Genomic DNA, 27,324 nt, shown 5'->3' on the forward strand with positions numbered 1-27,324 from the left:
GAAAAAATCGAATTGAATTCGAAAAATAAAAATAAAATCACACATTACATTATAGAGAGATAAACTGGTTAAATATAAAACTCTTGAAAGAGAAACGTTATTGAAAAAAGTTGTTATTGTTGTTGTTGTTGTTGTTGTTGCTGCTGCTGCTGATAATGATGATGATGATGATGTCGATCCAGTTGTTTAAAGATCATCCAATTGGATCGGATTTTGATCTGAACTTTTGACACTGTTGAAAATTACCCATCGATTGTTTGGTCATTCGATATTCAAAAACACTCGAAAATTCGAAGGAATCATCATAACGATCATTTTGACTGCCATCTAGTGAGTTGAAACGAGACGAATCATTTTTCGAATGAAAAATAAATTTTTGAATTTTGTTCTTTTGTTTTTAAAATTTGATTTTAATTTATTTGATTTTCTTTATCAGTTTGATTATTTATGAATAACAGGTGTTTTTTTCCTGTGTGTGTGTGTGTGTGTGTGATTTTTGGTGGTAATAATGATGATACAGAATAATCCATCATCAACAACAACAATAAGCAATAGAATAAAATCTGAAATCGTTGTCAAATCAAAGATAGAAAGAGACATTGAGACATAACAACCAGAAACAAGAGAGAGAGAGAGAGAGGAATACTGAGAGATTTGCCAGAAAATTATTATAATAATGAATGATTATTATCGTAGATCAATTTAATTGCGGATTGATTGTTGTAGCAAAATGACATGGTGGCCTATCCGAATAATCCGTATTATCTTTAGTTAATTGATCGGATTCACAACGAAAATCGGGCATAGCTGTTTCCGGTAAAACAATACGATCATATGAATATGATGCAACTAGATTTGTTGTTGTATGATTTGATGATGTACTATTCAATATGTTTGTATAGCCAGAAGGTCGCCTATACGTGTTTTTTTTATAAAACAGAAATCAATCCAAAATCAATGTTCTTATAATAATGATACTTACCATGATTTGATACGAATACAAACAGATCGAATCCATTTATAAAGAGAAAATTCGGAAACACCGGGATAAAAACCAGGATTTGTATGGCCAATAATCCAAGCAAATAAAATGAACATTATTATTGTAATCATTGCATAATGCCATGCAATAATAAACATGAGTAATAATTTAATGATAGCTGCAATCAATACGATCCATCGATTCATTAGTCGTAGATACCAGACTTCTTGTTTACAAGCAATTTCAGATAATTCCGGATCCGGCATTAATAAACGTTCACATTGATCATTGTTCATTGATGATGGTTGCTGTTCACCACCACCATCACCACCACCATCATCATCATTATCATCATCATTTGTATTTGCTATTAATCGTGTGCTTGAACCGATATTACGAAATAGACTTGATGATGATGCGGCATGTGATGATGATTGTTGATTAATTTCATCATCACCAACTTCAGCGGTACCCATCATGACAGAATCATCATCATCATTGATGTTACCATCATCATCATCGTCTTCCTCATCCGAATTGCTAACGGCAGCCATTAATTGTCGAATTGTTTTTGGTTTTGTTACTTTTGTTTTACTTTTTATTGATGATGATTGTGATCGTTCTTTAGTAGATTGCTTAACCGTACCAGTTGATTTAATCGATGATCCACTTGGACAACCACCTTCATTATCACTATCACTACTTTGAGTACTTTGTCTTCGTTTTATTTTTATATGTTGTGTTATACTTTGTATTGAACCATAACCGGCAAGATGTTGTTGCTGTTGTTGTAATGATGAAAATGATGGTGATAATGGTGGTTGTTGTCCACCACTATTACCACCTGAAAGTGATGCCGATAATGAAACAGTGTCTTCGGCTGGCTGTCGACAACGTTTAATCGATGATGATGATGATGATAATGACAATAATTGTCTTTGTCCAGTTGTTGTTGGTGCTGTTGATTTAGTTTGTTCAGAAATAATGTCACCTGATGATTGTATTATCATCTTAGTGCCATGATCACCAGCAGCCACAGCATCATCATCACAACCACCACCACCGAATGTACCAGAATCGGAAGATTTAAGTTGTGAAGCAATCTGCATAAATCGTTTTTCACGTTGTATTTGTATATCGAATGTCATTGCCATTGAAAAATATGCATATTCAATGGCTGCATATGTTAATAGGTATGGTATGGTTACAATCGGTGCTAAAACATTAATACCACCGATCATAAGAAAACCAATAGTGACTAAGACGAACAACATTAATGCATTGATTGGAACTAAATGATGATGGATAATAAAACGAACATTAGGAATATTCATTATGATGAAAACTTACTATTGTTTGGTCCATTTCCGCGTGCAAAACATCGTACAATTGGTACAGAATGAAGCTCTTGTGCCAGATTTTGCATAATTCTTGGTGCCGTATACATTGAACCAAGACCCGATGAAATGGTTGACATATAGAGACCAAAAGCGAAAAAAATACCCACAGCTGATGCATGTTGAGCTATAGCAAAATCATTCAATAATGCAATACGTGAACAGCATAATGATAATCCAAGAATGAACAATGCATGTACACCATAACTAGATAAGATAGCCATTAATGATCCAGCCGGTATTGATTTGGTTGGTCGTTCCAGATCTGAACCCATATTTACACCAGCCATAACACCGATTGTTGCTGGAAAAAATACACCAACAGTTTCGAATAATTGTCGCCAAAATATCCAATGATTTGGATTCGACCATGAATGTGGTGGAATATTTTCGATAAAATGTTCTTCACTTGGTTTAATTGGGCCATATCCTATTGGATTGAGAAGGATTTTTTTTATCATAAATTGATAATAAATTTTTCAAAAAATAATTACCATAATCAGCGTGCTCATGAAAAAGTCCGGTAGAAAAATCACCAACAGCAGCTACTAATGCTAAGAATAGTAATGTTTGTAGACGAAATAACCAACGAACACCGACAATATTGATGAAAAACAATATGAATATCAATATAATAGAAACAATTTGAAATGATTCTGGATTCAATATTAATTGAGTATTTGATGTTCCACTGGAAGATGATTGTTTTTGCTGTTGTTCCAGAATATCGATCCTTAATAATCTTGCTATTGTGCGTGCTAATGATGGCTGTTCAATGATCGATATGTTTGATGATGTTAATAATGATGATGACGGTGTTGATGGTGATAATGATGGCATAAATTCATTCGATGACATCATCAATTGACGACGTATGAAAATAGCACATAATTGTACAAATGCTTCACTAAATCCGGTTACATGTAATGCACAGGATACAGCCTGTCCAATACAATAAACCAACGAGATGGCACCACCTATACGTGATCCTAGAACAGTGGCCACTAAAATATGTACATTTGCCCGTGCCGTTGCTACTGAACGTGTGTATTCCGGATCGAAACGTTGTTGTTGTTGACTTGATATTGCCTGATTATTGAATTGTTTGAATGGTGTTAAACCGGATGTTTGTGCAGCCGTTACAGCAGCACATCGTTCCATAATACCGATTGCTGCTAACAATGATATAGTATTGAATAGTAGACAGGCAAACACAATGGCCAATGATAATGGTACACCTTCATTTCCGACCATCCAACCTAAACGTAGAAAACTAATAACACCAAATAAATGGACAACGGTAGTAACGAATACACCATTCCATGTTCCAAATAGAACTGGTCCATGTGTTTCGGTACCAAGAAGAAATTCTGATTGCCACCAATGTTGTCGAGAGAACCCTGATTGCTATATTTTGGTTGAATGATGATTCAATGATTGATCAATAGACAACAACTGATAATGGTGAGCCTACCTTTTCATGATCATCGTAAAGCTCATTATAACCAGATCCGATCGTCGTCGCCGTCGTACCGTTTGTTCGTTGGCCAAATGAAAGAACTCTTTGTAAAATTGATCTACCACCTGTGATCTGTTCATCATTATTCGATCGTTGACGTTCAGTGGTCGTATTTGTACTAGTACCATCACTATGCTGTTGTTCACTACTGCCAGCTTTTTTAGTATCAGATTTTTTTGTCGATCGTATTGATGGAAGATTTAGATCCGGTGATTCAAAATCATCATAATCTTGTGCAGGCATTCCCAATGAAATGGAATCATGACCAGAAGCACCTTGTCTATCATTATCATCATCATCATCATATGTTGATGATAATAAACGATTTGATTCGCATGTTGATCGTAATGAACCGGTTCGTATAGCAGCCGATTTTGATGGTGATACTGCTGTTGCTTTTGTTGGTGATTTCGAAGATTTTGTTGATGTTCGTGAACTAAGACGATTTTTTGCATTTGAAATAATTTTTGATATTTTTTTCGGCATTTTATTTATTCAATAATGTTTTGTTTTGCATTTACAGTTATTATCCATCAAACGATTGTCGTTACATTATTTCTATCATAATGGTATGGCATATATTTATGGAAGAAAAATTATAATAAATAATAATGGCCAAAATCATAAAAATTGGCTTTCTCCCTCTTGTCGTTGCTGTTGCTGTGGCAATGTTGAGGATTGATATTGGATTCCATATGGAAATGAAACAGTGTCGACAACTAACCAAACATGCAAAAAAAATATCAATAGAACAGATGGTCCATTTTGTTGGTCATATTTTTTTACATTAATAATTTATAATTCTGAATGCATGAATGAATAAATGAATGAATGAGTGAAACAAACAAACAACAAATTTAAATGGAAGAAAAATTGACTGACGAAAAAAATAACATTCTATGTGAAGAAGATTTTATAATTTATGATGTTGATGATGATGAGATATTGTTGTCCATGGACAACACACAACAACAACAACAACAACAACAACCGACTGACTGTCCGATGAAAACAAATACAAAAACAAAAAACAAAAAACCACCAGACAATCAATAACCAAGTGGAAAGAAACTTTTCTTTTCCAACAACAGAATATTCGTTCCTGTATTCTCAGATATGATCCATAATCATTGTCTACTTTGTTGTTGTTGTTGTTGTTGTAAATGTTAAATTTCTTTTTTGAATAAAAATTGCATTTATCGCCTCTTTCTATCTCTGTGTGTATGAAAAAAAAAACAATTCAGGTCGATAATAATTATGCTGTCATCGTCGTTGTTGTTGTTGTTGTCGTCATTGTTTTTGTTGTTGTTGTTGTGTGTGTGTATGTATGTGAATATGGAATTCGAATTGTTTGTTATGATGATTTGAATCGATTTGATGTGAATAAAAACAAAACCACCACATACCACATAACCACTGTGTATGTACTTGAATACTGCACTAAAAAAAACAAAACAAAACAAAAAGAAAGAAAAACACTGCAACACAGAAATATTTTTCTGGTATGTCGAGTTGGAACTTGATGATGATGATGATGACGATAAAACCGGTGATAGGTTCCAAAATAGAGAGAGAGAGAGAGTAGGCGGACAGGTTCCAAAATGATTCGATCCAACTGGTATGTATCGTTTGGTTGTTGTATATCAAACACACACACACACATAAACACCAGAAATAAAGCAGCAGTAACTACATTTTGGAGCATGTCCACATATATGCATCATCATTATCCAGATAGAGAATGCGGCCTGAAAAGCAAAAGCAAAAGCAAAAAAAAAAAATTCTTGTTGCTTAGAACTTTGGCATTCTATCTCTATCTCTCTTTCTTTTTTGTAGATACAAAATGATAATTGAATGAATGAATGAATGCCATACATCCAGATATGTTGTTGATGTTATTGCTGGTGATATATATATAGGATTTTGGGATTTATACTGTAGCTGGTTAATCAAAAATGAACAAAAAAAAGGGCCACGGTTACAAATTGGATTCGTTTTTTCTGTGTGTGTGTGAGATAGAGATAGAAAGAGAAAGAGAAAGAGAAAGTGATTATTTATTATATTTTATTATTATTATTGTTGTTATATCAACAACACAAACACTTAACATTGGTCTTACAAAGAAAAACGTTAAAATTGTGTTTATGTTTTTTTTCTATTTAAATCGATCAAAATAAAAGAAAGAATCGGAATGATAATGTACTTGGATTCTTTGATTCGTTTGTTCGTTTGTTGTTTCTGTTGTCATTGAAAAGAATTTGATCGAATTTGATTGGATTTGATATGTTTTGCATTTCAATTTTTTTTCTTCTTTCAATCAATATGTTTATCGGATTGTGTTGATTGTTAATACCGTTGATGGATGGATTGATTGTAATTGAATTGAGTGTATTTTATTCAATAGCATCATTCGTCATATAATAACATGATTTTTTTTTGTTTGTTTGTTTGTTTGGTTGGTAAATATTTATCTATATGCACATTTTGCCTTAAAATGGCCATTTGTGTACATGCCAGAAATAATACAAATAACACATATATAACACAATATATTACAAATTGATACTGATTTGGCAATTTCATGGAATCAAACGGCAATATATTGATGATGATAATGATGATGATGTAAACTTGATTAAATTCCGGATACGTTATTATTAAATGTTGTTACTGATAATAATAATAATCGGATCTGATTCGAAAGAAATTTTCATCATTTCGATTCGTTTATCATTCTTTGATGGAATGGTTGGAAATTCATTATTAGAAATGAAAAAAAAATCAAATGTACAAGTACGTACACACAAGCACACACACATATATGGAGCAGATGCACAATTGGAATAAAAAATAACTTCCGGTTTTTTTTGAAACATAATTTATTCGTAGTTTTATATGGAAATTTATCGAATTGAATTGAATTTTTTTTTCATTCTGAGACCGTAGGGAAGGTTACCATTGTGTGGTTTTTTTTTCGAACATTTTTAAATTTTTAATGTTCGAATAGTGTGTGTGTGTGTGTGTATATATAGCCGGGGCAACTATTTTACACCAATTACTGATGACAACAACATTACCGAATTCTCTTTGGTGGCAACATAAATTTATCCTGTTTAATCCCTCGTTAAATTTATATCATTATCATGAGTTCTTTATCGAAATGAAATGATCAAGATGGAAAAGTAGAGAAAAAAAACTAAACTAAAAAAATTCATTAAGAGACCTAGAGATCAAAAAAAAGCGTAAATCAATTTAGCTTGAACAAAAAAAAAAAAAAAAAAAAAAAAACGAAAAACTTTTCATCATATCAAGAGAAAAGTCTCTTTAATATCAAGAACTTTGTCTTTGTGTGTATGTTCATCAACATGGAATGAAATGAATTGAAAAAAATGGCTAATAACATGAACTTTTTAATTATAGTTAATTAAAAAAAAACCAATATTGTGGTGGTGTGGTTGTTGGTTGGTGGTGATTTTTTCCCTGTTTAATGTGTTGTTGTTGTTTATCGAATTAGACCAGCAAAATATCCAATCATTACTACAAACAATTCGAATGCAAACATTGCTGTCCAAAATTGTTTTGGATTCTTATTATGCCATTCATCCATCTGTCTGTATATTGATTCTAATTTTTCTAATAATTTATCACTTAATGATGGTGATGATTTTTTTTCGTTTCTGTTTGCTGTTTTACTAGAATTTTTTGCTAACGATATAACACCACCAACCGTTATATCACTGATAATAGCCAACCAGTTTGCTGTTGTTTTTGTTGTTGTTGTTGTTGTTGTTGTTGTTGCTGCTGTTGTCATTTTTGTTGTCATTATTGTTGATGTTGTTGTTATTTTTGTTGTTGGTCTTTTTGTTTTCATTGTTATTGCTCTTGTTGCTTTTGTGGCTCTTGTTTTCATTGTTATTTTTTTTAACTTTGTGACTTTTGATGATGATGATGATGATGATGGTGATAATGATGATGACGATGATGATGGTGATAATGATGATGACGATGATGATGATGATTGATTAAAATAAAAATAATCAATAGATTTACCTTCGATAAATATTATCAAAGTGGTCGAAATGATTAAAATATAGAGAAATAATAATAAATCACATTGTTGTTTATGGCCCATTTCTTAATTCTCAAATCGATAATTTGGTCACGAAAATTTGCGAATGGCATGAAATATGGAACAAAAAAAAAATTTCCTCTCTTTTTTTTCTCCAACCAATTTCGTTTCATTTTATTTCATTTGGCACGAGAGAGAAAAAGTGAACGGAAAAAAAATTCTCGAATTCAAATGAAATTCAATTCAAACCTGCCCCTTTTTTTTCCTATGAACAATTGAATCAATGAATGAAGACCAGAAACAAAACAGAAAAAAGTTTTTTTTCCTTCTCAACATACCGAATTTCATTTTATTGAGGCTTCTTCAATAGAAAATCGCCAAGAATTATTATTATTATGATTACTATTTCCACTTGATAATCAAAATCGAAACTTTTTAAAAAAAACATTCAAAACAATTTATCATGCCCGATGGGTGAATTTTTTATTTACAACGAACGAAACGAAAACGAATCACATACACACACACACACATACACAAAACAAAAACAATGACCAAAAATTCGATCGAATGACGTAATTGCTATATTCTCGACAAAAATTATCATCCATATATAAAGAAAAAAACAACCACTTCAATATATAAAGTAATTATAATTATCTAGAATTGGTAAATGAAAAAATGGCCACCGAATATAATGATTATACAGATTTTTATCATAGAAATGCATTTATTCGGAAACATTATAGATAAATAGTGTGTTTGATCCAAGTAAGCAAGCAAACAAAACAAACAAAAAAAATTTGAAATCATCAAAAAAACGAAATGAAATAATCCAGATTCAATTCACACCACCACCACCACCACCATCACCATATTCATTGAAAACATCAAACGAATCGGCCTGGAACCACGAATATCCGAAAGCCTTATGTCCGAAACATCAAGCGACGACAAATGAATAACATATATTAGATTTGGGAAAAAGTCGTGTCGTTTTTTTGTATAACATTTTGGAATGAGTGTCACAAAAAATCGGTAAAGGTTTCGACATCGTGTATGGCCTCGATTCATTCTTCGATGACCATACTTTATTTCAAAAATAAATTTTTTCCAACTTTGACCACCGGAAGTGGTGTCCGGCCTCTGTTTTTCGACCCATTAAAAAACAAAATTTTAGCCATTTTGATTTTTGCTCGTGGTGACCTCGACCAAAGAGTTAAAATTCATCTGACCACTCAATGCAAATTCCACATGTCCTGGGAGTTGAAAAAAATTATGGGCGTAATTCTTCCTCAACTCATCCGTTTTCAAGGGCGGATCAAAATCCGGTCGGCCGCTATCAACATTCAATATAGACTGCTAGCAATTTCAATGGGCAATGCCATTGGGAGAGTGGCTGACGGCACATGAATTGCATGGTCGGTTATGCGATTTTCAAAATTTGAAAAAATTTGGAATTTTTAGTAAACCAAATTTTTTTGTTGACTTTTTGGTTAGCGGAAAACGTGTCGTGCGATAATTGATTAAAATTTTTTAAAAATTTCATTTTGACGCATATTTTTCCTAAGGCTGAATAACACAGTGGCTGATAGCGGCCGACCGGATTTTGATCCGCCCTTGAAAACGGATGAGTTGAGGAAGAATTACGCCCATAATTTTTTTCAACTCCCAGGACATGTGGAATTTGCATTGAGTGGTCAGATGAATTTTAACTCTTTGGTCAAGGTCACCACGAGCAAAAATCAAAATGGCTAAAATTTCGTTTTTTAATGGGTCGAAAAACAGAGGCCGGACACCACTTCCGGTGGTCAAAGTTGGAAAAAATTTATTTTTGAAATAAAGTATGGTCATCGAAGAATGAATCGAGGCCATACACGATGTCGAAACCTTTACCGATTTTTTGTGACACTCATTCCAAAATGTTATACAAAAAAACGACACGACTTTTTCCCAAATCTAATATATATAACATTCGAAATCAAGGCCATCAGGCTGTCTTGTTGCAGTTAGTCTTCCGAGAAGAATTCAATTACCATTTTTTTTTTGCCATTCTCAACAATAAACCAGAAAACTGGTGTTTTTGTTATCTGAATAATTCATCGGCTCATCACACAACCACAACAATTACCATTACTATGATAATCATTTATTCATTTTGTTTTCATGCATTTTTTCTTCCCCATTGGTCCAATTGTATCGTGTCAAGAAGAAATATCAACCAGCCAAAATTTAACTAAACAAAATGAAAATGACAAACATCAGAATTGTTTGGTGAGAAAAAAAAATTATAATCATAATGATGATAATATAATATATATAAAATATTGCGCATATGGTGGATTAAATACATTTTTGTTTTCAAATATTATATAATCAAACGAAAAAACGAACAAAAAAAACAAACGCTCGTATAGAGGTAGAAGCATTATCTTGAATAATTGATTTTTTCTTCTTTCACTTAACCCCAACGACTTTTTTTATTTTTTCCTTCCGTTTTTTGTTCTTGGCTTGTTGTTGTTGATGATGATGATGATGATGATGACTTATTCCAAGATGTTTCATCACTTGCAGCTTTAAATTGTGAACGAAATTGTGCTTTATATGCTGCACGCATTAATGATATTCGATCACCACCACCACCACTAACGTTGGATGATTGTTGCTGTTTAATTGTTGGATTATGTTGAATCTGTTCGACTATTGATCTGGATGATGGAATAAATGGTGCTGATGATATTTGTGTAGCCATTGTTGTCGTTGACGATGATAATGATGAATTTAAATCAGATTTACCAAATCCTAAACCAAATTTAGGTCTTCTACTGCTACCACCACCACCACTACCAACAATTGATGATAATCGACGAGGATCACCTTGTTTAAATCGAGATTTACGAAACCATTGTGATTGCATAGCCAAATTCATCAGATCATCCGAAACTATTTGATTAGCTGATTCCAAATTCCGTACAAGATGACCGACCATTTCTTTATCTTTTTCCGTAACTAATGTATAGGCAATACCTTGTTCACCAGCACGACCAGTACGACCAATACGATGTGTATGTGTATCAATATCTAATGCTAGATCATAATTAATTACTGTTCGTATATGCGATATATCAAGACCACGTGCAGCAACATCGGTTGCAATTAGTACATCGGATTCTTTACGTTTAAATCCGGTGATCACCTTATTACGATCCAATTGATTCATATCACCATGTAATAATAATGGCTGATGATTTGTTTTCGATGCTAAATTTCCACATAATTCTTGTGCATTTGCTTTTTTCGTTACGAATATTAATACCGAACCTTGTGATGTAAATTGAACGAGATTCTGTACAAGCCATTCCCATTTTTGTGACGTACCATGTTTAAATACATGAACAATTTGCTGTACATCTTGATTAGCTTCACCAACACCATCACCTTGTACGATACGAATCGGATCATTTAGAACATCTCGAGCTAATTTTTCAATTTTTTTCTTAAATGTTGCCGAAAACATTAAAGCTATATGTGTGGAATAATTAAAAAGAAAAAACAGAATGTAATTAATATGAATCCAATAAATAAACGCTAGATTCGAAATTACTTTGACGATCCGGACGAACTTGATTACAGATGGATCGTACTTGTGGTTCGAAACCCATATCGAACATACGATCAGCTTCATCCAAAACCAGATATGTTACCCTTAATAGATTTGTAGCTTTCATTTTGATAAAATCAATCATACGACCCTATTTTCAAATGAATAAATCATTTTATAAAATCTAATTCATCAATGATAATGAGTGATAATAAGTTTTCTTACCGGTGTAGCAACAACAATATCAGCACCTTGTTCTAGATCTTTTGATTGTTCATATTTGGAACCACCACCATAAGCACAAAGTACTCGTATACCATATGGTTTGGCAAATTTTTTTCCTTCCTGATAGATTTGTTGTGATAATTCTCTGGTCGGAGCCAGAATCAATCCGATCGGTCCATCACCTGGTTTCAATTCTGACTGATCCATTATGTGCATCAATAATGGCCATAGATATGCAGCCGTTTTTCCTGAACCAGTTTTTGCAATACCGATCACATCACGACCACTTAATGCAGTCGGTATTGCTTGTGCTTGTATGGGTGTCGGTTGTGTGAATTCCATTTTTCGTATCAATTTCATTAATGGTTCATCAAAACCAAAATGAGCAAAACTTGAACATGGCTTCGGTGGTGAAGGTCCCGATACACGTATGCCTAATTTACGACGTAATTCCTGGCATTCAACAACTGTTAATTTAGCAATTTCTTCATGTTCTTGATAGAAATTTTTTTCAAATGGTTGATAATCAATTTGTGAATGATAGACCATTGGAAGTGGATCAATCATTTTTTTTGTCGACGTTACAATTGGATTACCATCATCATCGTATTCGATTTGATTATCAGTGGCATTGGCATTGGTTTCACCCCCTTCATCATCACTATCACCAGCGAATGTACCAACTCCAGCCATTGGATTTGATTCCATGTATTTATAATATGATTCTTCCAGATCTTCTTCTTCGATATCTTGTCGAACTCCTTTCACCTTGGCCATGGATTTTTTCATGGAAGCTGATGATGATTTACTCGAATCGGATGACGATGGTTTGTTTGTGGGTTGTTGTTGTTGTTGGGATGATATTTTATTTTTTGTTTTGTTCGCTTTTTGTTGTTCACATTTATTCAATTCAGCCATGAATGCATCTAATGGATCTTCTTCCTCATCATCATCATTACCATCGTTTTTAGCTGGACTTTTAGATGGCTGATGGTGACCATCATCATCTTCATGTTCAAAATATTCATCTTCAAAATCACCGAATTTTGGTCGACGACTAAATTGAGTGCCCGAATTGATTCGTGCTTCGAATCGTGCACGAGCTTGTGATGCATTTGCATGAACATCTTCAAAACGAGTATATGATTGGCGTTGATTGAGATTTTTGGGTGGTGGAACTGATCGAAAATCTCTAGACGTCATTTTGGATGGAAAATACAGAATTTTTCAAAACGAATGACAGAATAATCAGCTGTCAAAATACAGAATTTTCGGCTATTGTTACAGTCAATGGTCATGTTGATGTGCATGTCGTCATCCACGTGTGTGTGTTATGATCAATATTATCTGCCGATTTCGTCACTTTAGCTCTAAAATTGTAAGGAATATGGATAAAGAATATCGTCAAATCGATGGTAGCCATTTAGAAGGTGGTGGACAAATTCTACGTAATGCTACCGTATTGAGTAGCCTATTGAATATACCGATTGAAGTGGTAAATATTCGTGCAGGTCGTCCACGGCCCGGTTTAGCAGCTCAACATCTTCATGGTCTTTATTTAGCACGTGATATAACGAATGGTGAATTATTAAATGCCGAAATCGGATCAACAATCATCCGATATAGACCGATGAAAATTATGGCCGGAACCTATAAAACTGACATACGTACTGCAGGGTTTGTTGTTTTGAATTTTCAAAACAATTCTTTTTGTAATTCATCATATAATTACAGGAGCATAACATTAATTCTCCAAACAGCTATACCTTTATTACTTTATGCTAATAGTCCATCAACGATCGAATTTCGTGGTGGTGGTACACATGTTCCATTTGCTCCGTTTGTTAATTTTTTTACCGATATTCTACCTGATTATCTTCCATTTATGAATCAAATTCAAATTCATTGTGATAGATATGGTTTCTATCCACAAGGTGGTGGTCATGTATCTTGTCAGATTAATCCCGCTAATCTAACAACACCATTACCCTTACAACCAATTGAACAAATAGATTTTGGTCAATTGATTGAAATTGATGGTTTTGTATTGATCTCCGGACAAATTCGACGACCAATTGCCGAAGCAAATATTCGTTCAGCGATGCAAATTTTTGATAATCAACAACAAATCATCGACAATAAAGATCGGATAAAAATCACCATCAATGAATGTCGTGCACGAAACGATGCTTTAGCTGTGATGTTCACAGCTCGTACAACAACCAATTGTCATCTATCCGTATCCAATTTAGCATCACGACGGAATGAAATGAATTCTGATAATTATGGAAAACAAGTTGCCGAAAAACTTTGCCATCAATTGCAGCAAAAATGTTGTGTTGATGAATATGTTCAAGATCAATTGATCATTTATATGGCATTAGCCGCCGGTACAAGTCGAATTATTACCGGTGAAATAACAATGCATACACATACAGCCATTTGGATTACTGAACAACTTACTGGTGTTGAATTCATAATTAAACCATTAAAATCGAATAATTTATTAAATATGATTGAATGCAAAGGAATCGCTTATATGCCTGAAACATTTTATCCATCTTGATTGATCATCAAGATTCAAGTTGTAAAAATAAAAATTTCATTTATTTTTCAACAAATATAATAATAATAATAAGAACATTTAATTTTCATTTGGATGACATTTATTTCATCTATATAGTTTATTAATAAAAAAAACATAGCCATTTCTCACTTTAAAAAAAATCCAATTGAAAACGATAACAAGAATATAACAATTATTAAGCATTTTTAAAATATCAGGATAAACTTTGTTTTCGTTTCTTATTTTTGTTGTTATTATTATTATTGATCATATCATCATCATCATCATCCGTTTCAATCAATGAATTCAATGATTTGAATAATGAACTATAGTCTGGGGTAATTGTTTCTTGTGGATTCGAATTTATATAATGAACATTAGCATTTTGTTTCTGTGAATCATGAATATACGGACTATATGGATGTTCAATTCTTGAGGGCGAAATTTCAAATTTTCTATCAAATTGATGATGGTTATGATTAACAGAATTTGTAGATTGATTCAATAATGATGATGATGACGATGATGATGACGATAATGATGATGACGATAATGATGATGATGATGATGAGGAAAATGAAAAGGATAAATTTGAATAATCATCGAATGATGTCCAATCATCATTACTATTATTGAATTCATCATCATCATAATCATCGTCCATACGATATGATATTCGATCCGGTGAAGGCTGATGGTGATGGTCTGATCGTTGTTGTTGTTGTTTTTGCTCAACATTATCTTCACCATCTTCGTATTCATCAATCTCATTGAATGATGATGATGATGATCGATCATTTGTAAATGAATCCATTGTACAGGTTTCATTCGATGATGATGATGAAGAATTTGTTCGTGAATTTTCACGATTAATCGGTTGATAATCCTTAGTGTTTGATAATGAAAACCAACGACGTTTAACCGGTTTTATATAATTAAGTTTATTACAACTTTTACGTAGAAAATTTAAAACTTTTTTATCAAAATATGCTTTAATCGTTTTTTGTTTAATGAATTTTTTCGAATTCGGTACAATTTTTATACGATTTTTACCAAATTGTATTTTATGTACCATTTGCCAATCGATAAATGATACCTGATCAATAATTGATGATCGTGATGACGTACGCATTCGTTTCTTTTGCACAGTAACATAACATCTATTAATTGAAACACGCATTAATGATTTTTTATCTTTGGTATGGCCATTATAATGCATAGTTGGAACTTTTTTGACAGCATGCATGATGATGATCAAACATTGAGCAAATGCTGGTTTGAACAAAAAAAAATGAAATGAAAGATTGAATGAACGAAATTGTTTTCGTTTTTATTTGCAAACCCCCTCCCCCAGTGACAGACGAAATTGAGATGATTTTTCTGTTCTACATAGAAAAAAAACCGTGTGTCAAGTTTAAATTATTTTTTTTTATCAAACATTGAAAATGATTACCGGTCAACAGTATAGATGGCGGTCAAGATTGACTTTGTTTAAAGGTAAAATTAACCATTCATACGGTTATCTGGAAATGGTGGCGCATTTCTGTAATCCAAGTTTCGGGGAGGGTAAGGATTGAGAATCGACGATCAATGGGGATTACTGGATAGCGTTGCGTCTATGTTGATCCGGCGTCCACACTAAGCACGGCGTCAATATGGGTAATAACGGGTAGCCGATGTTGTCCAGGTTGGCCAATAATGAGGAGTGGAATGGCTCAGAGTGGAAACACCACAGGCAAAAACTCCCGCGTCGTTCGGTAGTGGGATTGCGCCAGTGAATAGAATGCCGCTGTTCAGCCCATTTGATACGTTGGGACCTTTTCTTTTTTATTATTTTTATTTTTTATTTTTATTTTTTGATTTTTCGATTTTATCCCTTCATTATGATCGTACAAATTATGATTAATCAGCTGAAATTGGGGTTAAAAATATAGATAAAAATGTTTGCTTACTGGTTTGTTTGTCGACAGATGGCGTTATATTTTTTTTTAAATTTTTTCATTTTCAATTATCAAACGTTCCCATCAAATGTTTAAATTTTCTTTTTTTTTCTTTCTATTGTCGATCGATTTGAAATATCCGATCCACAATCGAAAAAAAGAAAACAAACAAAACCAAAAAAAAAAAAAAAAAATGAGAAAATCGGTATAGACCATCATCGGGTATTCACATTATACAATCGATAACATAATTGATATTTGCATATTATTTACGGGAACAAAAAAATTTTTTTTACACAGATCGAGATTGGTCAAAGTTTTGTTTTTGTTTTTGTTTTATTTTGTTGTTGATGAAATATTTAGTTAGTGTCCGAAAAGAAAAAAAATATCCAGGAAGAATTCATTGGATTGTGCTACCATAATGAAAAGTGAAATTTCACCATAATTGTTAGAGTAGTAAAGAGAATTTCGAAAGCGTATAAATACTGATGGTTTGTTCATTTATTTATTCATACATTACAAATTTCATCACCATTACATATTCAAAACCAAGCAACCAAAAAAAAAAAAAAAAAAAATAAATAAATAAATAATCAAACAAAATGCGTTCGACAGTATTAGCCATCACTATAATGACCATAATGGTCATCATAATGTCATCATCATCTGGTCCTTTTGGTCAACAATCATCATCATCATTTGTTGAAGCTGGTCAAAAGAAAAAAATGCGTTTAGCAATGGCATTAATACATTTATTAAGTCGTCGTAATAAAGTTGTTGTTCCATTTCCTGTACCAATACCGTAAGTATGATTCAATTATTATTAAATCAAATCTTTTAATTTTAACAACCAAAATCAAAAACAGTGTTGAAAAGGAGAAAAAATGCTATCATGTACAAAAAGAATATGTTCCTGTCTATTATGATGAAAAGAAATATGATTCCTATGGCGGCGGTGGTTATGATCATGTAATGGCATCTACAAACAAACATGGTGATTCCTATTCACATGATCATAATAGTATTGGTCATACATCTGGTGATGATTATTATGGTGCTGGTGGTGGTGGCAGTTCAGGATATTAATTTTAAATTCGAATTTGAATATTTTTTTTTTATATATAACGTAAATTCATTACTTGCGCTGGACGCTTTAATAGATAATAATGTTATGTTATTAAATGATTTTATTTACAAGAGAAAAAAAAATGATAATAAAGAATAAAATTCACAAAATGAATTTATCGAAATTCAAAATTTTTACAAATCAAACAGGAATGTGTTTACGTTTTTTTGCCATTGGTTCATCGTCATCAGTCTTACGATCATCATCATCATTATTACTGTTACTATCTATATCTATTGCTGCATCGGCAGATGCAAATATTGTTTTTGGTTGATTTTGTTGATAAGCTGGTGTAACCCAATAAGGATTTTCTTCCGCATCTTTTGCATGTCGTAATAATGCATCACGTGGATCTTCATTATCATCAATTTTTGCACGCACACCAAGATTACGTGCTATAAATGATGCAAATGTTTTGCCTGCTGCAGCTATACGTCCACCGGAACCAGATCCAGTGATCGGTAATTCAGGTCTACGTGATTTAATTGGATCTTTACGATCTTTCAACATTTGTACATAATGTGATTTTCGTCGTTCTTGTTTGAATAATGGTAATGCATGTGGTGTTATTATTGTTGGTTGTGCCATTGTAAACACTTCTTTACGTTTACGTTTTTGTCGATATGAACATAGTAATGCACCACGAATTGAATATTTTAGATCATAATACATCTGTATAGAACCATCCGATCCACTGGTGACAATTTGATTCAATTTCGGATGCCATATGGAACGAATATTTGATGATGATGATCGACCATCAATTTTCTGTAACAAATCAAATGTTGATGTTGAATAAAAATGTAGTTGACCACATTCAATATTTGAACCATTATCCCGTTCATCACAACTAGTTGCAGTAATAAGATAACGATCATCCGGTGAAAATGCACAATCAGTTTGTGCATATCGATTTGTTAAACCGGTCGTCCATTCATGTAATGGCTCAGAACGTTGTCGTCCAAATGGTCGTGATTGTCGTACCATACGCATATCCCATAATTTCATTGTATTATCCGTTGAACGTGTTGCCATCGTCATACCATTATAGCCAAACATTAATGATGACATATCAGTAGAATGTTGATGAGCATCACGAATCAAATGAGCAGTATTGACAAATGATTTACGTGTATCCCACATCTGTACACTACCATCATCACAGCCTAATGCAATTAAATCACCCATTGTTGAACTGAATGCACAAACGTTTGGCTGTGTCCGTAAACCATGTTGTGATCGTGGACGCATCAATGAACGATGTTGTCGTAGATTAACTTGTGAATCCCACAAACGACATGTACCATCATTTGAACAGGTTGCAAATATGTTTCTTTCCATTGGATGCCAACATCCCGAATTCAGCATGGCAATATGACCTTTTGTATTTTTCATATCGGAAATATATTGATCACCTTTAATTGTTTCAGCCTTCACATAACCATCACGATCAATTAATTTGGCCACGCATGATCCAGAAACGACCAGAATAAATTCACCATTTGAAGAAAATTCCAAATGTTTAATCGAATGTGAATGGCAAGGTGTAATTGTTCGAAATGATTTTAGTGTGGAATCCATACCGCCAAAATCCCAGAATTTTATCTCATAATCAATACCACCAGAAACTAAACGAGCACCATTTGGATCTAATGCTAATGCCGTTACAGATTTTCCACCATGTTTTAATTCAATTTCATGCGATATGGGTAATACTGAATATCGATTATCTATGATAAAAATTAAAAAAAACGATTAGGATCAAAAGTAATCATTTTTTTTCAAAATTTTATTACCATCATTGAGATCATATTGACCATCGTCATCATCATCACCATCATTGTTGTCTTTGATTTTCACTGAATTATCTTCTTCTTGGTTAAATCCAGGAGGCAATGGTGGACCTATGAAATCATCATCTTCGTCGTCGTCATCATCATCATTATCATCATCATCATTTGTTGATATTTGAGGTTTAGATGAACATTTATTATTGTCACTATCATCATCATCATTATCATCATCATCATCGCTTGAATTCGTAGTTCTAACCGTTGATGAATCATGTTCTTTACCATCAGTACGTAATTTTTCATAAAATTTTCCCATCATTTCTTCAATATCAAATTTACGTGCCGTTTTTGTTTGCATTACTTGTGGTTGTTTTGTTTTATTTATTTCATCATCATTATCATCACCAGTAACATTTGATTTAATTGTCGATTTATGATGGGTTTCTGTTTTGACTATCTTTGTTGGTTTTTTTGGACCAAAAGTACCGAAACCCATTACTTTCATCATTTCGTCATTATCACCATTATCATCGTTATTCAATGGTTTTTCCGTAGATATTTTTGGCTTCATTGCCATTTTAAATTTTATTTGGTTCATTTTTCTTTTTTTTCCCCAAAAAAAATTTATTTACAGCTTGTTCACAACATAAACAACAACACACACACAGAATTACATCATTCCAATGATCATAAGTAATGCCATCTGATGTCTAAAAACCAGAGAAAAAACATTTAAAAATTATCTTCAATTTCCGGACCTATTTTTTTTCTCCCCATTAATCATCATTTAATGATCGATTTGTTTGTGTTTGTATTTGTATCTGTCATTGATTGATTAATTTAGTTATAATTGTATTGACATTCCAATGCAATGACATCGATTTAACGAAAAAAATAGACAAATTTCTCCACATGTGATTAGATTATTTTTATATTTAATCTATATCTGTTTCATCAATCAATCGATCAAGCAATAAAAAAAAAATAAAAAACAAACAAACACTACAATCGATTATAAAAGGAATGAAATAAACTATTTTTTTTAATTACAATTTATTATGCGACTGAAAGAAAAAAAAACATTTGAGAAAACAAAAAAATCATTTTTCCAATGAAGAATTGAAAGAAAAAAAAATTAATCGATAACGCCATTTTTGTACGGCTGCGCGTTCTGTGTTAATCATTTTACAGTTGTTTTTTTTTGGAGAATTCGTATTCAGTTCATGTCAGATTGTTGTTGTCGTCGTTGTTGTTGTTGTTGAGTGGCTCTAAAATCCAATTCTTCAAACGATTTGTGTTCAATATATTGAAAAAATAATTTATTGTTATTTTCATCGATCTCTGGGTATTTTTTTTTAATTATTATCTTCGAATAAAATATATTGAACCATCCCGAGAACAACAACAACAAAATATTTAGATGGTTCTATATCTCTATAATTAATTGTGTTCAATGAAGAATGAATGATTTTTTTTCCATTTCAATCAATAATGATGATTCCTATTAGTAGTTAGGTCTTTCTATCTATATTTTTTTTTTCATCAGAATTCATTAAATAAAATACAGGTAATTTTGTTTTCTGATTGATGATTTTTTTTAGTGATTTTCTTTTTTTTTGCGATGTGATATAGATTTCATTAAATCTCATTCACTTTGACGAAGATGATGACGATAAACATCAAAAGCCTTTGCACATAGATTGCCTTATTTTATTTTTGGCAAATGAATGCCAATATCATCATCATCATCATTCAATATTATCGTATTTGATTTATCAAGATTTAAACCAGCTGTTTTTTCAGCCATACACATTCGAACAAACAAATAAAAATTCAATTTCAAACGCATTAATTGATATTTCATTGTGACGAAGAAATATTTCCTTGCTGTTCTTAGGTTTGTTTCTACAAATATCATCAATTCATTCAAAAAAAATGGCACAGCAACCTGTATATCTTAACGTTTATGATATGGTATGTTGAATGTATTTCTTTCATTTTTTTATCCCTTTTTGATTTCTAAAATAATTTTATTTAATTAATCAAAAGGCTGCAATCAATCAGTATTCATCATCATTGGGTATCGGTATTTATCATACGGGCGTTGAAATCTATGATTCAGGTATGTGTACTACAATCCTTGATTTGATTTGATTTGATTTGAATCTAATCAATGAATCATATGTTTAATTTTCCCTCTATATTTTGTTGCCAAAAATGATACTTTAAACATAATTATCATCATAATTTAATCAGAATATGCATATGGTGGACATCCGTTTGATTTTTCCGGTATTTTTGAAATTGAACCTAAAGATGTGATTGCATTGGGTGAAGAAACTTTTAAATTCAAGTAATAATGTTATATTGAACATGAAAAGAAATCAAGTATTTACTTTTTTACTTGACAAAAAAAAATAGGAAATCACTTTTAATTGGCCATACAGATTTTCAACGTGAAGATGTACGACAAATTGTCAAAGAGATGGGCAAAGAATTTAAAGGAGATAAATACCATTTATTACATAAGAATTGTAACCATTTTTCTGATCATTTTCTAAAAGTATGTTTTTCTGTTTATTTTCCAAAGTTATTGAAATTTAAAATTTAATCTTTTTTAGTATTTATGTGGTAAACCACTGCCACCATGGATTAATCGATTAGCCTATCTAAGTACTTGTGTGCCATTTTTGGAACGTTGTATACCGAAAGAATTTCTAATACCAATTGCATTAGAAAATAGTATACGTGGTGATGATAATAATGATAATGACGATGATGATGATGTTTGTGGTTATCGACCTGATGGCGATAGCGGTGGTGGCGGTAATGATGATGATGATGATGATGAACATATTCTAAAACAATCAACATCATCAACTACATCATCGACATCAACATCATCATCGAATTGTTTTTCACCAATATCCAGATCACCATCCAAAAGCCAAACATCATCATCATCATGTCAACAACGGCGACAAAGACGAACAAATTTAGTGAATAATTTTTCCACAACAAATAATAATGATGATTATGATGATGTTGATGATGGAAAAAATAATCATCATCATCCATCCACTATATCGTCATCATCATCAAGTACTTCCAATCTATTGAATTTAGAAACGATACGCACAAAAAATTCACCAAGATTAGATCGTCCTAATCGGCCATTTTCCAATTTAAAACGATGATGAAAAATCATTTTTCATTCAAACTCTTTAGGATTACATTACATAAACATTACCTATTACACAAAACAAAAATTGTGCGCCTTGTATCTTCATCATCATCATTACATTATTCATCTTTTTATATATAAAAACATATAGAATTTGTGCGACAAACAACTTTTTTCCTATTTCATTTGTTCCTGTTGATTTTTTTTGTGAATCGATATCATCATCCACAATGATAATACAAACCGCCTATACCCATTTATAACACCTTGGACAATTGATGAAAAAACTATTCGATAGCCTGGAAAACAACAACAACAACAACAACAAAGAAAAATTCTGCCCATAAGTGCTTTTTTTTGTAAATCATCATTACGTAATTTGAAAAAAAATATTCAAGAAACAAAAACAAAATGTTCAACAAATTGCCATATAGATAAACTCGGACAAGCAACAGTTACAATCGATTCGACAACATTTATTTGTGCCAAATTAATCTTTTTTTCTGTTTTATGGGAAAGAATGTTTTGAAAAATTTGAGAGCAACGGATGAAAGAAAAAATCCAACATTTAACCATCACTATTACTGTTACTAATGATTGCCTGTATAGAAAATATGTCTTTTTTTTGTGTCAAATTTAATTAATTAATTAATTAATTAATTGATTGATTTAATGAATAAATAAATAAAAAAATATTTATTATTATAATTCAATGTTTGTTGTTTCTTTGTACAAAAATACCGATACTATCATCGATAGGATATGTACAAACATCATTACGATCTTCCATCAATTCTGAATATGAATCATCATTAATTGAACGAACATTTAGTTCAAATTCTTCAAATATATCCATACGTAATAAACGTTTTAACATAAATTTAAGATTTGTTACTTTCATTGTTTTTGGAATCTGTTTTCGAAGAAATCTCCGTGATGAATCTGGATTTTGTTCATCATGAATATTTATGGTAAGAAAATTTTGTTGAATTTGTTCTTGTTTTGTTAATTTTTTCTCAACAATTGGTTCACCAAATTTGTTAAGAATGTCTAGAAAACATGGATTTTCATCCAGAAATTTTTGCCGATTTAAAGGATCTTTACATTGTTCCAGATAATCGAGATAAATCATTCGAAGATAATATTTTTCAGCATCATCACGGGTTTCTTTTTTCACTGGTTCACGATCTAATTTTTCTAAACGTTTGATAAGTGCTAAAATGAAATTAAAATTGTGATAATACGGATTCGTATCGAATAATGGATTTCGTTTCAGTAATAATGTTGTTAGTGATGGTAGTTTATTCAATTCGGCTATCGAAAGCCAATCATCGATTTGATTATATGAAAGATCAAGATAACGAAGATTTGAAAAAAGATTCTCATCATCATGTTTGAATCGTATCAAACTAATTCGACAATTTGGTAATTCAAGTGTTTCCAATCTAAAAATGAGAAAAAATTTTGTAGATAAAATTAATTCGATTAATCCTTTTTTTGGATTTTTGGTAACAAAAATTACCTTGACAATTTTCCAAGCTTTTGAATTTCATTCCAATCGGTTATAGGATTTTTTGATAAACTAAGAAATTTTAAATTTCTAAATTGATTATCATTTAGAATCTGTATGGTTTGAATTTGATTTACGAATAAACTCATTCGCTGTATTGATGGCCATAATTTTGAACATTGAAGTATTGCATTCCAATCATAATGAAGATCACCAAGAACAATTAGCTTCAATCGAATGAATCGATCACCAATTTGGATAATTTCTTCATCACTTGGTGGCATCAATGGATTCGATGATAATACTAATTCTTCAAGTATCGGTGTCATTTCAACAATCTTGGCAATATCTAGCCAATTGGTTAGTTGATTGTTAGCTAAATATAATGAGTGAGTTTTGGATAATTGAAATTGATGATTATTCAAATCATCGTGCTCATCATATGGCCGATCAACATTTTGGTCAGATAGATCAATGTATCGTAAATTGCTAAGATTTTTTAATCGATTTTTAATTTTTTCCATACCAACCAATTGACAAACACGTCGATGTCCATCCAATTGTGGTAGTTCAAGAATATTGACTGTTGATTCATTATCATTATCATTATCATCATCATCATCATCATCATCACAGTATTTCGAATATAAAGCATTAATGAATGATTTTCGGGAATTCATTATTTAATGAAAAAAAATTATCTTAAATCACAAATAAAATCCACAAAAAAACAGTTGTCAATAACAACACATGACAAAAATCTTCGAATTGATTTAGAACTAATAAAGCCATCGACAGATGGCATTATTATTGTTCTAGAAAAATTTAAAGAATTCGAAATCATATATATTCACCGGAATATTATCAATCAAACTAATTCTAGGAATCAGGAACATTAACACCCAACAACGGTTATTGGATGATTATCTTTGTTATCATCAATTGGTTTTTGGCTTGTGAATTAATCAATCTGATTGTATCTGACAATGATGATGATTCCAAGAAATTAAAACATTTTTTTTTCTCTTCTCATTTGATTGGTCACCATGACAATCACATCAGTCGATATGTGATAAGGTTTCATTATTTTCTTCTGCTCTTTTTCTTTTGCTCAGCTTTTGTCAATTTGACCAATTATTACCACATACCACATCATCATCATCATCATCGTGTTCACTCAATGTATATATCTTGCTCATAATTGTAGTAATCTTTTAATAGCAACAAATTATGATTCAAATACGATTAAAAATGGTGGAAAATGAACAACCATTACGTGAATTTTTTATCGATTCATATCGACGAAGAATACTAACGGATTGCGTAATTTATTGTCATTGTTTGAATGATTCGAATCATAATGATGATGAGAATAACAAAAGTAAGTTTTTAATATTGATCGGTTAATTATTCGAATGAAATATGAATTCAAGTTTTAGCAATAAATTATGATCCATCATCAACGGAAACTTTGAACTTGAATCAGGAGGAAAAATTTGAAATTACCCATAATGAAAAATATCAGGAATTTCATTGTCATCGTTTAATATTGTCAACATATTCAACATTTTTTCGTCATTATTTTTGTCATCATAACGATAGTAATCAATCACAACGATCGACATCAATTTTTATCGATCTATCCGCATCGATTATGGCTGATCTATTGAAAATTATCTATTATGGTTCGATTACAATTGTTGATGAAGAAAGAAAAAATGAAATAATGGCCGCTGCAATGAAACTAGGTGTTTCAGACAATCTAATTATTGGTGGTGATCAGATTAAAATTGAAAATCAAGAATCAATTAATAAATCTTTAATAGATCATCAATCATCATCAACAAAAATGATGATCGGTAATCATTTCCTTAAGAAACGTTTATTAACTAATGATAATGATTCTGAAGATGATCAAGATCATCATCATCATCATCATCAGGGAACATCGATGAATAATAAGTATTATAAATGTATGTGTGTATCAATAATAATTGAGATATATTTCTTAAAAAATTAATGAATTTTTTTGTTCTTCACAAATACAGTTGACTCATCGAGCATTGTTGGACCATCAATACATAATCGAAAACAGCAATTAAATCCTTCGATTGTTCCATCATCTATTAAAACGACAACAACAACGATGATGCCTACAGTTTCAATGCCAATGATAACCAATACAATAATGTCGACCAATAAAAACAACAACAACAGCGGCAATAATACAAATAGTAATCAAACAAAACGAATTGGAGATAAAACAACAACATCAGTAGCAACCGTGACAACAACAAACGATACGACAACAACAACAACAACAACAATGTACATTTGTCAACATTGTCAAAAACAATACAATTATGAAATTTCATTGAAAAAACATATTAAAAGTGCACATTAAATGAAAAACCCACAAACAACAACAACAACAACAACAACAAATAATGATAATAGATTAAATTAACAAATCTTCAAGGGGGTGGAATGAAAACAAAAATAAAAATTTCTCTCACTCTCTCTCTCTCTCTCTCTTTTATTGTTTGCGACAAACGCATTTTGACCCAAATTTTCATTTCGAAACAAAAAAAAAAATAAACATTTATTCATTCATTTCTCATCATCACCATTACCATAAAAAAATTTTTTTGAAATGAACAAAAATGGCCATGTTCCTCTCTCTCTTAGTGTGTGTGCGTGTTTTCGATTATATAATCACAAACACGGTAACAATATGGATAATTTCATTTGGCTTGTGACGAAAGTGTAAAGGTGTGTGTGACATCAATGAAGAGGTGTCTATGAGACACGAGTTTGTTTTTTTTTTTTTTTTTTGTTCTCAATTTCATAAATGGTAGTATATCATTTTTTTTTCTTGTTCGTTCAAATGTTTTTAAAATGAAAAACACTTTTTTTTCTGGCCGACACAAACAAAAATCTGATCACATCTATTATCAATTATGCCATAAATGGGGATTTTGGAACAAAAATGGAAAAATTTTTTTTTTCGAGCATAAAAAAAACATTCGAAAAAGAAACAATTTTAAATCACACGCATGCGTACAATTCTATATTCGAATGTAATTATTGATTCGTTTTGTTTTCTCCTTTTCTCACCATTGTTGTTTGTTTGGTTTTTTTTGAATTGACCGAAAATCAAGGAATGAAAAAAAGTCTTTGAAATCCCAAATGGTTACCATGGATTTTATATTCGTCATCGGTTGTTGTTGTTGTTTATGTTTTGTGTTTTTGCATTAATTACTATATATATGTTGGATATTCGGATACCGATTATTTCATTGCAAATGGAACAACAACCAAAAACAACGACAAAATTTATTGTCATTAAGAAATTTCTGGGGAAAAAAAAGAATTGCAATACACAAAATGTTCCAATAGACGAATCAACAAC

General features: G+C 31.6%; 8 protein-coding genes across 9 annotated transcripts; 4 read left to right on the top strand and 4 right to left on the bottom strand.

Moving 5' to 3' along the window:
- Window positions 1–381: 381 nt before the first annotated feature.
- On the bottom strand, window positions 382–5,898 carry LOC124490678 (uncharacterized). The gene is made up of 5 exons (XM_047053218.2): window positions 3,854–5,898; window positions 2,874–3,786; window positions 2,333–2,809; window positions 983–2,273; window positions 382–914 (listed from the first exon to the last, which is right to left on the bottom strand). Exons 1-5 carry the CDS (start codon window positions 4,382–4,384, stop codon window positions 698–700), a joined length of 3,429 nt encoding a protein of 1,142 aa, XP_046909174.1. The 5' UTR covers window positions 4,385–5,898; the 3' UTR covers window positions 382–697.
- A 4,339-nt stretch (window positions 5,899–10,237) lies between these two features.
- On the bottom strand, window positions 10,238–15,700 carry LOC124490679 (ATP-dependent RNA helicase DDX42). Its single transcript, XM_075730744.1, has 5 exons — window positions 14,878–15,700; window positions 12,650–12,991; window positions 11,794–12,556; window positions 11,572–11,719; window positions 10,238–11,489 (listed from the first exon to the last, which is right to left on the bottom strand). The coding sequence occupies exons 1-5, from the start codon at window positions 15,603–15,605 to the stop codon at window positions 10,429–10,431; spliced, it is 3,042 nt and encodes a 1,013-aa protein (XP_075586859.1). The 5' UTR covers window positions 15,606–15,700; the 3' UTR covers window positions 10,238–10,428.
- On the top strand, window positions 13,108–15,665 carry Rtca (RNA 3'-terminal phosphate cyclase). The gene is made up of 2 exons (XM_047053222.2): window positions 13,108–13,470; window positions 13,528–15,665. The coding sequence occupies exons 1-2, from the start codon at window positions 13,127–13,129 to the stop codon at window positions 14,357–14,359; spliced, it is 1,176 nt and encodes a 391-aa protein (XP_046909178.1). The 5' UTR covers window positions 13,108–13,126; the 3' UTR covers window positions 14,360–15,665.
- Window positions 15,701–16,814: 1,114 nt separating the features above from the next.
- LOC124490682 (uncharacterized) lies at window positions 16,815–17,571 on the top strand. Its single transcript, XM_047053223.2, has 2 exons — window positions 16,815–17,101; window positions 17,166–17,571. Exons 1-2 carry the CDS (start codon window positions 16,902–16,904, stop codon window positions 17,383–17,385), a joined length of 420 nt encoding a protein of 139 aa, XP_046909179.1. The 5' UTR covers window positions 16,815–16,901; the 3' UTR covers window positions 17,386–17,571.
- Window positions 17,469–19,900, bottom strand: LOC124490680 (gastrulation defective protein 1 homolog). The gene is made up of 2 exons (XM_047053221.2): window positions 19,222–19,900; window positions 17,469–19,155 (listed from the first exon to the last, which is right to left on the bottom strand). The coding sequence occupies exons 1-2, from the start codon at window positions 19,814–19,816 to the stop codon at window positions 17,567–17,569; spliced, it is 2,184 nt and encodes a 727-aa protein (XP_046909177.1). The 5' UTR covers window positions 19,817–19,900; the 3' UTR covers window positions 17,469–17,566.
- A 363-nt stretch (window positions 19,901–20,263) lies between these two features.
- Window positions 20,264–23,110, top strand: LOC124490878 (deubiquitinase DESI2). Its single transcript, XM_047053443.2, has 6 exons — window positions 20,264–20,785; window positions 20,851–21,192; window positions 21,268–21,340; window positions 21,475–21,571; window positions 21,640–21,781; window positions 21,840–23,110. Exons 2-6 carry the CDS (start codon window positions 21,154–21,156, stop codon window positions 22,413–22,415), a joined length of 927 nt encoding a protein of 308 aa, XP_046909399.1. The 5' UTR covers window positions 20,264–20,785; window positions 20,851–21,153; the 3' UTR covers window positions 22,416–23,110.
- Window positions 23,079–24,667, bottom strand: LOC124490877 (tubulin-specific chaperone E). Its single transcript, XM_047053442.2, has 2 exons — window positions 23,925–24,667; window positions 23,079–23,847 (listed from the first exon to the last, which is right to left on the bottom strand). Exons 1-2 carry the CDS (start codon window positions 24,590–24,592, stop codon window positions 23,112–23,114), a joined length of 1,404 nt encoding a protein of 467 aa, XP_046909398.1. The 5' UTR covers window positions 24,593–24,667; the 3' UTR covers window positions 23,079–23,111.
- Window positions 24,668–24,972: 305 nt separating this feature from the next.
- Window positions 24,973–26,429, top strand: LOC124500601 (uncharacterized). Of its 2 annotated transcripts, none has more exons than XM_047064692.2 (3): window positions 24,973–25,293; window positions 25,352–25,885; window positions 25,961–26,429. In XM_047064692.2, exons 1-3 carry the CDS (start codon window positions 25,143–25,145, stop codon window positions 26,314–26,316), a joined length of 1,041 nt encoding a protein of 346 aa, XP_046920648.1. In that variant the 5' UTR covers window positions 24,973–25,142; the 3' UTR covers window positions 26,317–26,429. The 2 variants fall into 2 exon arrangements, with proteins under 2 accessions (XP_046920648.1, XP_046920647.1); XM_047064691.2 differs by having other exon boundaries at window positions 25,046–25,293; window positions 25,346–25,885.
- Window positions 26,430–27,324: the final 895 nt, after the last annotated feature.

This window comes from Dermatophagoides farinae, chromosome 4 (genome assembly GCF_024713945.1).
Source record: "Dermatophagoides farinae isolate YC_2012a chromosome 4, ASM2471394v1, whole genome shotgun sequence".
NCBI lineage: Eukaryota > Metazoa > Arthropoda > Arachnida > Sarcoptiformes > Pyroglyphidae > Dermatophagoides > Dermatophagoides farinae.